At 42.7% G+C, this 14,674-nt stretch overlaps 1 protein-coding gene across 31 annotated transcripts in view; it reads left to right on the top strand.

The window, feature by feature from the left end:
* Ank2 (ankyrin 2) overlaps nucleotides 1-14,674 on the top strand; it is a 575,390-nt gene that overhangs the window by 274,376 nt on the left and 286,340 nt on the right. For 12 of the 31 annotated variants that reach the window (XM_087627872.1, XM_087627799.1, XM_087627846.1 and 9 more), the window contains exon 1: nucleotides 4,650-4,835. In XM_087627872.1, the coding sequence (XP_087483998.1) occupies nucleotides 4,752-4,835 (84 nt within the window). In that variant the 5' untranslated portion in view covers nucleotides 4,650-4,751. 31 annotated transcript variants of the gene reach the window in all.

Below are 14,674 nucleotides of genomic sequence, written 5' to 3'. Positions count from 1 at the left end.
CATCTAAGGGTGACTGGAACTGTAAAGACCCAGTTTCCAAATCCAGTCACATCCACACATATGTCGATTGAGGGACTGAAGACATTGATTGAGGGACAGCTTCATTCAAGTAGTGGTGACCTGCATGGCACGACGCCGCAGAAGAGAAATGGGCTGGTGAACTCCTCCCAATTTTTGCTAAGTTGTTAAGATTTTTAGGCCCCGCCCACTCCACCCCAGGGCAAAGCGTACTGAGAACTTCACAGGACTGAACCTTTTGAACGTTGTTTCTGTAAAAATGCATTTGTAACCTCAGACAGCTGTGGCTCACAAATGAACTTTGGAAGCTGATCTGTCTCAGAGGTATAACTGCTTGCTCTCCAAAGGGCTTTGCTCCACTCAGGAAAAAAAAAATCAGAGTTAGATTTTTAAAATACCGTTATTACTAAGGGTTTAATAAAACAGAGCAGGCATAACTAAAATTAAAATAAGCACCTATAACTCTCCGTGCCTTTGAAAGTGAACGTGGCATAAAACCAATCAAGACCTCATCCTTTCCCTGTATGGGTTGCTGACATGTGACTGGCGTCTGCTCCTGGCGTTTTCTATCTTAGCCTCTGCCTGCCTCCTTCACCGTATAAAGTGACTGCTTTTCATTGAAGGCAGACATAATTTAATAAAAGCATAGTGGATTTGGACCAGAGGAATGCCATCTTTACATTGTATTGACTTTGTTACCTTGGGCAAATCACCCCGACTGCTTGTGCCCTGGTTTTCTTATCATATTGGAATTAAAATGAGTCTTCTCCCTTTGTGGTTCTAAGAGTCCCATAAAAATCACAGAACAGTTATTGTGTGCATGGCTATGGAGTCTTAGGTGCAGAAAAGGAAGAATAGAGAACCCTGTGCTCCTGGAGCTTCTATTGGAAGAAAAAAAAAGGAATCAGTAAATTATAAACTGTTATAGATTTAAGGTGTTATCACCTTTGCTATTCCGAATTCACGAGCTCCAACTTACAAATATGCTTTAAAATTTTATTTGAAAAGTTTTACAGCTTCTAGATAACAAGAACATGAATGAAAGACACGCAAAAACCCCTAAGATTTGAAAACATCTACCCTGTAGCAATTTTGCTATGAGCTAAAACTCCTAGTAAATATTGAAAATGTCTTTTCTCCTTTTTCTTTTCTTTCTTTTTCAGGTAGGGTTTCACTGTATAGCCTTGGCTGTCCTAGAACTCATTTTGTAGCCCAGGCTAGCCTGGCAGCATACACTGCTACCACCACGGGTCTCTCTCTCTTCCTCTCTCTCTCTTTCTCTTTCTCACTCTCACTCTCGCTCTCTCCCCCCTCCCTGTGTGTGTGTGTGTGTGTGTGTGTGTACGTGTGTCTGTCTGTCTGTCTGTCTGTCTCATAGCTCAGGCTGCCCTTGAACTCCTGATCCTTCTACCTCCACTTTCCAACTGCTCTGAATATAGGAATATACCCTCATACCCCTTCCTTACCCTTTTGAAGGCAGGTCTCACACTGTAGCCCAGGCTGACCCTGATACTGGACCGATCCTTCGTTCCAGCTATCTGCTCACTGCAACTACATTCGTACCACCACATTTGGCTCAGTACTGAGCATATCTCTCTATTGTATTTAAAAATCATTCCGACCTCTACAAGATACTGAACACTGTTCGTGTGGCATGTCAGGCTAGAGATAAACCCTGTCTTCAAGGAGTTAGAGTCCATTCAGACTGCATGCTCACCTCATATAATTAGGACAGAAATGCAAGACTTCCCCGAAGAGAAGTCACAGGCTGAAATTCCCAGAGGTTGAAAGAACAGCTACTTAGACATTTGGACGATCTCCTTTGGGGAAGATATTTATTATAGGTTAATATAGATGTTTACCTTTGTAGGGAGCTGGCATTGGATTAGTGTAGTTCTTTCATTCTGAAAAACAGGCATGTGTAAGATTTTTCTGTTTTAGAACAACACTGTTATGCATTGGATTTCTGTGCCTTCTCCAGAATTCATGCTGAAATGTCATGCCCTGTGTGGTCACCTTGTGGGAGGAAGGTCTTGATGAGGTAATTGAATCACGAGGGTGGAGTTTTGAATAGGGTCAGGGACCTTACAAAGGGGCCCCAGATGGACCTTCTCAGTTTGCCCTTCTCTTTGTTCCATAATGTGTGCTCAGTAGAAAACATGCAGGGACTGTCTTGGAAGGGAACACTAGGCCCTCACCTGAGACAAACGTGCTGTGACATGATCTTGTATTTCATCGTCTCTAGAGCTGTGAGGTGTTCATTTGTATTATTTGTGAATTATCTAGTCTCAGACATTTAACGGTAGGAGGATTAGGACTCCAGCAGTTTTCACAGATTATCCAAGGTAGAGAGGCCTGAACTACCTCAACAGCTATTTAATGCTGTGCCTCACCTATGTGGAAAGCTTGCCGCAGGAGATTGGTGGAAGAGAATCGAAAGTTACCAGTTCATAAAGTGTTCTCAGGTGAAGTAGGTTTGTTTCCAGTTTTTAAAGAGACAAACAATTACTATTCTAATTGTCTACCAGCTCTACTGATTGAAAAGCTGATTCTGACTTCCAAGAACGATCCTTATACATAATGTCTCTCTGGTAGATCTAATTACTATAAACACCCTCCTCTTCTTCCTGCTCCTCCTCCTCTTCCTCCTCCTCTTCCTCCTCCTGCTGGTCCCATTTTTTTTTACTGTGATTGATAAGAGACTTGTTTCTGAAGACCTTTCAGTAGCCATTGACAGTCTCCTTGACTGTCATATTTTCCCTTCAGATTTCTGGGAGCATGCCCACGTGCCCAGACACCTTATATAAAACCTCATCTGTCTCTCATCACTCTGTGTCCTACTTTCTCACATATTGTCTACAACTAATAGTTTTGTTCCTCATCTGATTCCCCTGTTAGAATATAAACACTCTAGCGACAAACATTTTTCCTGTTTCCTTCCTTCCCCATGGGTCTGGCGGAATCACACAAGTGTTCCTGATTCTTAGTTCTTGTATGTGTTAGACATTTGATACATATATATCGAGTCGTGGTTCATATTTCCAGGCTAAGATTGCTTGAGAAAAGTCAAGTAGGGAAATTTTCCTAGAGAAGGGGAGGGGATAAAGAGAGATGGGAGAGGGGCTGGGGGAGAGGCATGGGACATCACAGGAATTTTGGGGTGCACTCTGATAACAATGGATGTTACTTCTGGGAGCTTCTTATAGATGTTCTTGTAGAGCTTTGTAACAGAACAAAGGAAGCCCAGAGTCTTTGCCCTGTCTGTGGGACCCGGGTGTCAGCAAGGCATAGTATTCGTGGGATGGATTTGCTGTAACAGAAGCAAGGGGAGAGAGGGAGGCAGCAAGGTGGGGTTGACCCGGATGTGCCGGCATCTCTGGACAGTGGAGCAGAGAGAAAGGACAGTGAGAAAATAACGAGGTGCTTGTGGGAAGGCGAGTTCGTTTCCATCTTTAAGGAAGACATTTCTGAGTTGGAAACATCACCTTTGTCATGAGGGTGGGATTCCTAGTACCTAGTAGAAATGCAGGGACGCTTCCCGTCTTCTAAGCATACTCACACACATTGTCTCTCTGTTTTAATTCTCGCTCCGTTTTTACACTTCAGTGTTCTGCATGTTGAACTTTGAGTTTTCTAGGAATAAAGATGAGTAGTTAGCATGTGTGCTTGCACAAAATATATCTGGCTCTGCCTGCACCCACAGTCTAACATTAAATATAGAAATAGCCACCTTGATCCAACAGATGAAATTAGGCTTCTTGTTATATAAGCAAACCACATAGTCTTATCAAGATTTATTCTGGAAAAAAAAATCATCTGAAACGGTCCCTGAGATTAGAGCTTATGTTTTATTCATCAGTAGACAGCCTTGTGCTCAGAAATCTTCTGTAATAGGTGTAACATGTTTTGCCTCTGTGACAGATTTGCCTTACATATTTAACAGACCTGGGTTAACTGCCGTTAAGGAAAACCATTGTGTTGGTACTGAGAAAAATCGGTGCTCTCCCTTCCTTCCTATTATCTCTGGGCTGTCACGTGCTAAGTGGGTGGAGCAGCGGTGTGGTGTTACAGGTGCTGTCAGAGCTTGCCTGGCAGGGAGGCCCAGGAGGGAGTGGTCAGGTTGCCTGATGGCTGTTCTGAAGCTTTAGGACAGAAGTCATCCTTAAGCTGGATTTTAAAAGGCTATAGCCTTGAATCAGGTTAATAGCATGGTAAAAATATAACTTTCTTATAATTAATTACTCTAGGATCTTAATAGCCTCCGTTTTCCTCATCCGGACCCTCTACGATGCACCCTTTCGGGTTCAGACAGTCAAATGTCATCATTTCCTTGGTGCGCATTGTATCCGTTCCACGGAAGTACCTAGAGGAAGAAAATGAAGCGTAGGTCTTATGCGTGACAGGCATAGATCCAGTAATGGGTGTGTCAAAAGCCAAGCAGCAGGGCTCCCCAAATTGCGCCTGTCCCAGGCATTCTTTTTTTCCGCGGTGTTCTTCATTGTAGCCTATTCCTGGATGGTAATTGGTTGAATCTGATTTAACAATGCAGTCAGATAAACAGTTGTGGCAGCTGCTGCCATGGCAACGTCACCATCCTCTCCCTCCCAGCGCGCGCCCCTTCCCCACCCCTCCTTCTGCTCCCGCCTGCCTCCTGCAAGTGCACGCTCGTTAGTGGTCTGCTCCTGCGGCCCGGGGTTTGATGGCACAGCTATTTTCTTCCCCAACTGTTCAAAATGATGAACGAAGATGCAGCTCAGAAAAGCGACAGTGGAGAGAAGTTTAACGGCAGTAGTCAAAGAAGAAAAAGACCCAAGAAGGTGCATTGGAGGCTCCAGAACGTCTGTATATAAATGTGTGTGTGTGTGTGTGTGTGTGTGTGTGTGTGTGTGTACACGCGCGCGCGTGTGCATGTATGTGGGGTGTGGGGGTGTGTGATTGTGTATGTGCATGCCACTACAAGGGTGGGGACACCGTGGGGGCTTTGGAGTAACTAGCTATAGACAGTGGCCGTGCCAAGCCTTGCTTTGGAGAGGCAGGTGCAAACGCCCGCTTTCTGGGATTCGGAATGCAGCCTAGGGTTCAGTATGGACCCGTGACTGGAGCACGGAGAAGTGAGCAGGAATAAGGTGTGATTATTCCTCTGATAGATGTGTTGGGTGTTCACCGGCTACAAGTCGTCTATTTAATTTTTTATTTGAATGACTGACTTTAAAATCCAGAGTGTGTAGGTAGCAAGGCGGCTTGGGAAGCACAGGGCAGATTTTTGGCCAGCTGTGTTTGCTGGCTGAGGATCTTGAGATGGCTAGACAGGGGATGTCTTTTTGGTCCCACCCTTAGTGTGTTCTTCCTAATGAAAAGACTGTTGTGACAGGAATCGTAGCATTCCCGGCCTGCTATTTCTTTGCTCTCTTAGATCTTCTACAGATTCCTCTGTCATTAGCTTGATAGCTCTTTTAAAGATTAAGATAAACAGCTATAGATATTACTGGCTGGGGGAGGGGTTGGGCACACAAAGCAGTGGGTAGGTTTTCTTACCCTGATACATCCCCACAGCCTTGATTTTCGTGGAGAAGACACCGGTGTGGTGTGTGTGTGTGTGTGTGTGTTTGGGGGGTGGTTGTTGCAAACTAAGCAGCCCCACCCAAAGTCAGCACTTCTTTATGGCCTGACTCCCTGTGAACTGTATCCTTGCAGGGCTCTTGAGCCTCACCTCTAAAAGAGATGCTTTCCAGAGTAAATTCTCCTAAGATCCCTTCATGTCCTGGATAGAAAATATGGGCGGGGTATCCCATCAGATTTTCACGGAAATGGTTCTCCTTGACGCCTTTGGATCTTGAATGAGTAGATTACGAAAACAGCAGTCGTAAACACATGAATGTTTCTTATTTGGCTAATGTTGGAGGTGCATGGAGTTTCCAAACTGCCACTCTGTAGTATAATAAATGTTTCCCAACAAAAGTCTAAATAATTTGAAATCTCTGATGTTTAAAAGATACAGCTAACAAGAGAGTGGTGCATTTGTTGTATAGTGTCATGTGGTCATGTAATCCCCACAGAAACAAGCGTGCCCACACATGACAATCTTTTAATAATAGCATGAAGACAGTGATGGCTGATAAGAGGCAAATAGATAACTCAGGGAGACGTGAGCGCAGAATCCATAAGCAGCTGAGGGTTCTGGATATCCCACCACTGCAGGGTGTTTTTTATGAAGTCTTAGCTAATTGAGGTGGGGAGGGGTACGGATCTGCTGTACCTCATAGAGCCCTTTCAAAATTCCCCCAGGCCCCAGGCTTTCTCTGAAGTCTCTGTGCTATGCTGTGAGCAGTGTCCTCAGGATTGCTAAAGGTGTGGGAAATGTATCTCAGGGAGATTATAAGCTTTCAAAGATGACAGTAAATCCATGGGACCAAAGCTCTCTCAAAGTATTACAGGGCACTGAGACACTAAAACCTCCGTGTGAAAACATAATGAATAAAAATGTTTAATACAAATCTATTTACATAATTATACTTTTAATTATATATTTATAGTATACATATTTATATATAGGTTTCATTTTTCTCAGTTGATTTTAAGACCTTAGTTTTGCCAAATTTATAGCTAAAACAGTAATTAGTAGCAAGTTTTGTATATATATGTTTGTGCATGCACTGGAACATTGAATTATTGAATGTTGAAGGCCATCTCACCTAAAAAGAATCACTCTTGAAAACACAGTACATGATGGAGAGGACATGTGTGCACACACCCCGATGAAAGTGGGTTGAATCCCAGTGCCTGCCACCCGTGCCATTTGGAGCATACATCAGTACTCATCTGTGAAAAGAGAGTAATTGTACACATGCTTGGGTATCTTGTGAGGATTTGGGAATAACAGATACAAAACAGTTTGCACACTATGGAACACAAAGTTGATAACAGTTCGTGTTAGTCCTGTTTTCTTAATGGGTGTTTATTGTAGTAAGCCTTTCAGAAGGAATGTCTGTTATGCTTTTGAAAGAAGTAGAAATGACAGAATGTAACATTAGGGCTTAAAGGTTTCCCAGTCTTCAAACAGCTGAAAGTTATATAGTCCAATTTGAAATTATTTAAAAAGTGTACAAACCGGGACTGGGGATTTAGCTCAGTGGTAGAGCACTTACCTAGGAAGCGCAAGGCCCTGGGTTTGGTCCCCAGCTCCGAAAAAAAGAACAAAAAAAAAGTGTACAAACCTCTGAGGCGTGTGTAAATGCACGATGGGGCTGGTTATTAGTTCATGTCATTTTGCACTGCAGGTTACAAGTGTCTCCATCCCTTACTCCCCCTCCTCTTTCTCTGTTTTATTTTTTTAATTTACTTATTCACTTTACAACCCAATATCAGCCCTTCCTCTCCTCCCAGTACCCCTCACGCAAGTCCTGCCCCCATTCCACCTTCCCCTTTTCTTTTGAGAAGGGAAGCTCCCCTGTGGGTGTCTCCCTCCCCCTCCCCCTCCCCCTCCCTCGACACACACACACACACACACACACACACACACACACACACACACACACACACACACAGAGTCTCTAAGGGACTAGGTGTAAGCTAGACCCAGACCAAGCTGCTCCTCTGCTACATATGTGCAGGTGACCTAGGTCCAGCCTGTGCTTGCCCTTTGGTTGGTGGTTCAGTCTCTGGGCCAAGGGCCGGTTAGTTGGTCTTTCTGTGGAGTCCCTGTCTCTTTGGTTCCTCAATCCCTTTCCAAACTTTTCCCTTAAGTCTTTTTTTTTAATTGTGTGTGTGTGTGTGTGTGTGTGTGTGTGTGTGTGTGCGCGCGCACGCACGCGCATGTGCACGCATACATGTGCACATAGGGAGTCTAGAGATGAGTCTGTGATATGCTTAGGAAGACTATCTATTTATTTTAAAGGATATTTCATTAACCTGGTGCTTCTAAATTAGGCTAGACTTACTGATCAGTAATTCCCAGGAGTACTCCTATCCCTGCCTCCCCAGTTCTGGGATTACAATTACACGCCCACAATTGTAAAAGTCTGTGTCATTTTCATGTGAGGATTCAATGCAGGTCCTTACGTATTCAGGGAGCACTTATTGACTGAGTCATCCCCACCTCCCCAGCCTGTCTTTGTTGCTGTGGCAGTAGTAGCAAGTGGGCCTTGTCTGTTGTAGGAAAGCTCTCCATGGCTAGATAGCAACCTTTTAAATTTTCCTATATAAAAACTAGACCATTAGATGGCCTTTGGGTGGGAAATACCAAGCAAGAGGTAAGCATCTGGCAAGGACATTGAGGCTGAGAAAAGCAAGAGTTGAAGCCAAGGTTGTCTTCTTTGACTGTGGGTTTCTGTTAGAGGTTTCCGGTGACCTGGTGGGGAATTCTGAGTATCCAGGATGATCAGCCACCAGCCTGCCTTGGCGTGGGTGGAGAACCATCTCCCCATCAAGTTCCTTGCAAACAAGCCTCTGCTCCAGTAAATGGAGAACAGATGGGCCATGACTTCTTTATATGTCATGAAAGTGTTTCTGAGGGAAAGGGATGGAGAGCCTTTGGCCTGTGTTAGAAAACAGGTTTAAAGCCTTTTTGTTTGTCTTGTTTTTATTTTCATTTCTTTGACTAGCAGATTTCCGGTGAGTACTTTAAGGACAAGAGATTTCTTCAGGGAATAACCTGTTGAGCTTCATTAATTGAGTTTGTTTGTCTTCCCCACGCATTAACCATTAGGAATTCACAAAACTGCTGTGGTTTTGACACACTGCAGTGAGCAGGAAGATACAGAAGACAGGCCCAGTGGACCACTGCAGTAAGAGGTACCCAGGGGCTCATAGGATATGGATGGATCCTGTTGACAGGATTTGAAGTGAAAAAGGGATTCCCAGGGAGTAGGGGATCAACCTCTGGATGGCAGGCATCCTGTCAGAAAGCAAGTACAATTCAGAGTTACTAAAGCCGTGATTGGCAAAGACAGCGGGTCTCCCATTTATCAAAAGAGGGGCGTGTTCGGTGTTTGCGGCTTGGACTATGTCTGTGCTTTGTCTGTGTTTGGATGTGATAAGGGTAAGGTGCTGTTTCTGTCTCTCTCCCGCTGGTCACGGAGTGACCTTGGGAGATGTTGATGCTGCTGGAATTGCGCTCGCTCGTTCAGTAGGATGCCAAGGCCAGCAGCTGGAAGTTAGTGGCTTCTAGTTTCATTTTCAAGCTTCAGCACAAAGACTTTTGCTAAGAGACGAATACATTTATAGTTCCATGCTCTTTAGGTGCAAGTAAAACAAGTCGTGGCTAGTAATGTTGATAACATTTCAAGGAACAGTTTTCTTAAGACACGATGAATTCACACAAAATAAGTATTAACAAAGGCACAGAATTGAGGTTGATGTAATATGGGGAGAAAAGGCAGGTGCTTATGCCAACTCTGAACTAGATTCTGGGGCAAGGAAGAAACATTAGGAGATATGGAAATGAAGAGTAGGGAAAGTTTTAAGCCCAGTCTGAATCCTGTGTGAGTCCAGAGAAACTTCCTGTCCCACATAGTTATCTTGGCTGATTGCATTAGAACAACCTAGAAGCATGTTACTATTCAGCTCGAAGTGCTTTCCAACTTTATGCCAATAAGATGGCAGTAACTTTGCCCTAGAATAGACTGAAGCAGGGTTACATAATTTACGAGTGAAATGGGAGGGGCCAAGCATCAGTCACATGTGACAGTCACTTAGGACCTCTAGACTCGGTGAATTGTTCTAAGACAAGAAAACATATAAGGGACTTCATAACTACTTTTGCCATCTGGAAAAATGTCTGTGTACAGATTAAAAAGTAAAGGGCTGGAGAGATGGCTCAGCGGTTGAGAGCGCTGGCTGCTCTTCCAGAGGACCCGAGTTCAATTCCCAGCGCCCACACGGCGGCTCACACCTGTCTGCAGCTCCAATTCCAGAGGATCTGGCACTTTCACAGACATACATGCAGGCAAACCACCAGCACACATAGAAACAAAGCAAATAAATCTTAAGAAACAAAATACAATGACGGCATTGTCATTTTTAATAGGGTAGTGGGATGAAACATCTTTGTAAGATACCCTATATTCATTTAAGATGAATATTGGACTACTCACAATCTTTCGACCTTCTTCATCATGCATGTGTTTAAAATAATTTTAGCACTTATTTATTTTCTGTGTTTGTATAGAGGCACCCACGGTGCAGGGAACACGTGAAGGTCAGAGGTTACATAGTGAGAGCCATTCATTTGTATGGATTTGAGGATGAAACTCAGGTCACCAGGCAGACCTGGGTATTTTTATTTCTCTTTACTTGCTATTGCCTAACTAGAGAGGTGACACATGTCACCAGATGCGTGACTAAACTGTTGAAATCTAGACATGTGAGTGAGGGGCACAGCAAAGGCCTCGTTTTTACAGCAGCCTCGCAGAGCCTATCTCGATGACCCGGCGTTTGAACGTTCACAGGCTCCTGTGGTCAAATCGGTTCTGAATTAAAGTTGGTGTCTTACGAGTTCAATCAGATGTGGAGGGGTGTTCATGCATAATTTGTCCTGAGTAATATCTCCATTTCTTCGGTTTTCCAAATAACTTATAAATTGACCTTTCATTAGAACATCAATTTATAAGACAGAATGGTCTATGTTGCCCGAAGACAGCAATTCTCTTTACTGAAGGTATTTAAAATGACCATCTGTCAGGGATGATGGAGTTTTTATTGGATGGGAAAATTCCTCCTAGCTTGTCTTCTGTGGATTTTTTTGTATCTTTCTTTTATCTACTCATCTTTATGATTCTTTGCATTGGCGATTTCATGATTTGGTAATAATTTACCTTATAATATCCTGATGAGAGTTGTAGGTTTCAAAGTCGTTTTTGCTTACCAGAACTATCTGGTCACTGGCAGAAGAGTTTGTTTCTTTGAACCCACTTTAAACCTGCTATATCAGAACGTCTGGGGATATTTAGCAGGACCCTATCTCTTATCTCATTCAAGTTTAGTCGTTACCTTAGAGTGGTCAGTGGCGACTGTGCTCTATCATAATAAGAAGAATCCTTTAACTGGGCATGGTGGTGCATGTCTGCAACAGAGACATGAGTATTCACAGTTCAAGGTCAGCCTTGGCTAGCCTAGCAATGAAGGTCAACTGTGTCAGGACAATCAGAACAAAACAAAATCAATTAGTTAACATTCAGAAAGTAAAGGAAGGCTGAATCTCTGGTTAGAATTGATACATTGCGATTCCTTGGCTCTCACAGTTAGCCTTTCATTGGCACAAGGAAATGGAAAACATTTTTGTAACATTTCCTCTTTTGTCTGAATCCTAGGATGGCGCTACATTTGTCTCAATCAACCATTGGCATGGTTTCTCCCATGGAAATCAGGCTGAGTTAAACTGCTGTTCTCCCTCCCTCTTCCTCCCACTCTCTCTCCCTCTACACACACACACACACACACACACACACACACACACACACACACACACACACACACTCCTAAATCTGAGGGGTGAAGTATTAATCATGAGATATAATTTTTTTTTGTTTCAGTACTGGGGTTCAAACCCAGGTCTTGTATACACAAGACAAGTTATTTACTAGTAGTCTGCAAACCAGATCTGGGTGTTTTTTAATTTTACCTTTTAATTTTAAGCAGTGTCTCACTAGATATCTTTGACTGGCTTGAATTTGCTGTGTAGACTAACCTGGCATTGAACTCACAGAAAACTGTCTACCCTTGCCTCACAAGTGATGGAATTTACAGGCCTATGCTAGCAAGGCCAGCTTTCCAGACCTGATGTTGTTGTTGTTTTTCTTCATTTGTGTTGTTGTTCATTCATTTTGGATTTTTAAGATAGGGTTTTTCTATGTATTCCTGGCTGTCTTGGAATTTGCACCATAAGTCAGGCTGACCTTGAACTTAGAGATCTGCCTGCCTCTGCCTCCTGAGTGCCTAGATTAAAGGCATGCACCTTTACCCCTGACTCAGATCTGTTTTTTAAAATTCGTGTTCTTCTTTGAGCTCACATACCATTATTGACTTCTACGTATTAATTTGTGTTTATAGCTATTAAGATGAAGACGTTGATTTCTTGCATTTTCTTAATGAGCTCCAGCTTCTAAGAATCAGCCTGTTCTAACCAGTTTAATGCAGGTGTTTCGTCCTCCTGAGTTAGGAAGCTGCCTTGATGTAATAATTTGATATTGTCTTGCTGGGTGTACCTCACTATGATAGGTGCCGGGGAAGTCAATGACCAGGTAGGCACCTTGGAATCTACCATCCAAGTGGACATTACTATCCAAGGATAATGTCTTGAGCAATCCAGAGAAATATTGTAGTGCCACGTCATATCACAAGGGCTATGGCTGACAGGATAAGCGTTTGGTGGTGCAGTGTCAACCTACAGAATTCTTCCAAACTCTGTGGGATTCTGTAGGACAAGAGGTCAGTGTGAGGTTGTTAAAATGGTAACCCCATGGAAGGGGCTGCAGCTCTGAGCCCTAGGTTTTGCAAACACTTAAGTTTGAAGAACTCGAACATGCAGGTACTTTCAGCCATGTGATTCCCGGACCACTGTAGAAGTTAGGAAACTGTGAAGAGGGATGCCATGGTATAGAGACATAAACACTGGAGGATGAACTCTCACATGGGTGGGTGTGCTCCCACTTAGGTGTCTGTGTGCTTTGAGCTCTCTTCAGCTCCAGGGTTCCAAATCAGAATCCCATTTGTTCAGGGAACTTCCTCTGTGCCCTTCTCCTCAAGTCATCACTCATTTTACTTATGGTATTTTTCCTTTTATATGTGTATGCTTGTAAACTACTTGGGCAATTAGTGGTAAGTTCCAGCTAATAAATCTTCAGATGAACCAGGCTTTATGGATGCTTTTAAAAGTTATTCTCACTTCAAGTAGCCTGCTGCTTAGCAAAAGGGGCGTGGTAATCCAGGAGGCAGTCATCTGGAACACTCATGTAAGACTTTGATTGCCATTAGCATGTGCTACCGTGATGCATTATTTAAACATTAGTGGTAGCAATGTAGCTTCGTGGCATAAAATTGAGTTCTTCCTGAGTCTCCTGTTGGATTTTTCTTATCTCTGAGTGAGACATTCATGATGCTCTTCTCTTCTTTAGTTCCCGATCCAGCCTGCAGCCCTCACATTCCTCTTTGCCCATTGCTGATGGAAGTCAGAGGGGCTCCTATCCAATCATCGCACCCCTTTTTGCTCTAAACTTCTAAAGAGGAGCACTCATCTCCATTCCCTTTTGAGAAAGGGAGAAGAGAGAGAGAGAGAGAGAGAGAGAGAGAGAGAGAGAGAGAGAGAGAGAGAGAGATATTTTGGAAGTTGAAAGACCAAGAGCCAAGGGGTAGGGTCTGTGTCGGTATTGAGAGTTTGAAGAAATCCAACATAATTTGTGTATCGTCCTGGGATGCTTTGGCCAGTGCTGTGGGCAGTCGTGTAACCATTTACCACAATGTTCATCTTTTGCTCAGTTAGCTTTGATAAGTATTTCCATGTGGCAGTTTGAGCCTGTTTAGATGGTAGTGTTCCAAGTATTTTTATTAAATTAATTTTAATGGACGCATGAAAAAAAGTACACATATTAGTGACAGATACTGTGTCACACATATTGTATGGTGTCCAGGTGTTTGTCTCATTAAGCATCATTTTTTGTCTCATCAAACATTTATCATTTTCATTTTTTATTATCTTTGACAAAGGGTTTCATTTAGCCCAGACTTTCCTCACACTTGCTATGTAGCTGACAATGCCCTAAACTTTAATGTTCCTGTGTCTACTTCCTGAGTGCTGGCAGTGTAGACATTTGTCACTATGCCTGCTCTTACCCTGTGTTGGGGATCAAGGTTATCTTCTAACATAACACTATTAGAGGCAAATATTCAGAGCCTAATTTAATTTTTTTATGTTTAATTATCATATTAGATTGTGTAGAACTTAATAAGATTGTATAGTTTTTCTCCCTCCTCTCTTTATATATAACTTTTTCTTAAATCAGTGACAGCCTATATACATACATACATATATATATACATATATCTATCTATCATATATATATATGATATGAGATACACAAATATATATGTCTCAAATGTCCTATATATTAGACGGGGTATAGCCATTTAGCCCAGGCAGCTCTCAAACTGAAATCCTTACGGTATCTACCTCTCTATATATTCATATATATGAATGATTACCTACAAATATAAAACTGTAAATGACTGTATATAATTTATATCATATGTATTGTTTGTGCTCTTAAATCAGTGAGAGTCTAGAGGTGAGGTATACATATGAATTTGATCTATATGCTTCTAGTTACTATAAAGTACAGCAAATTTAATTGATATGTTTGTGTATAACATCATAATGTACCATATATTGCCATGTATACAAAAGGTATCTAAAACTGATTCCACAAATAGCCTATACGCCTTGGCTGAGCAACACAGCACAGCAGGCGAAGGAAGCATGATGTCACGAAGCAGGATGATTTGAGTTTTATCTCCAAAATCCAAATGGTAGGAGAGAACTGACTCCCAGAAATTGTTCTCTGACCTCTACATGTGCAGAAACACACACACACACACACACACACACACACACACACACACACACACACACACACAACTTCAAGTATATACACAGTAAGTAAATGTA

This window comes from Rattus norvegicus, chromosome 2 (assembly GCF_021556685.1).
Source record: "Rattus norvegicus strain SHRSP/BbbUtx chromosome 2, alternate assembly SHRSP_T2T, whole genome shotgun sequence".
NCBI lineage: Eukaryota > Metazoa > Chordata > Mammalia > Rodentia > Muridae > Rattus > Rattus norvegicus.
Note: the sequence above shows the minus strand (reverse complement) of the source record. Positions and strands in the feature narration are given on the sequence as shown.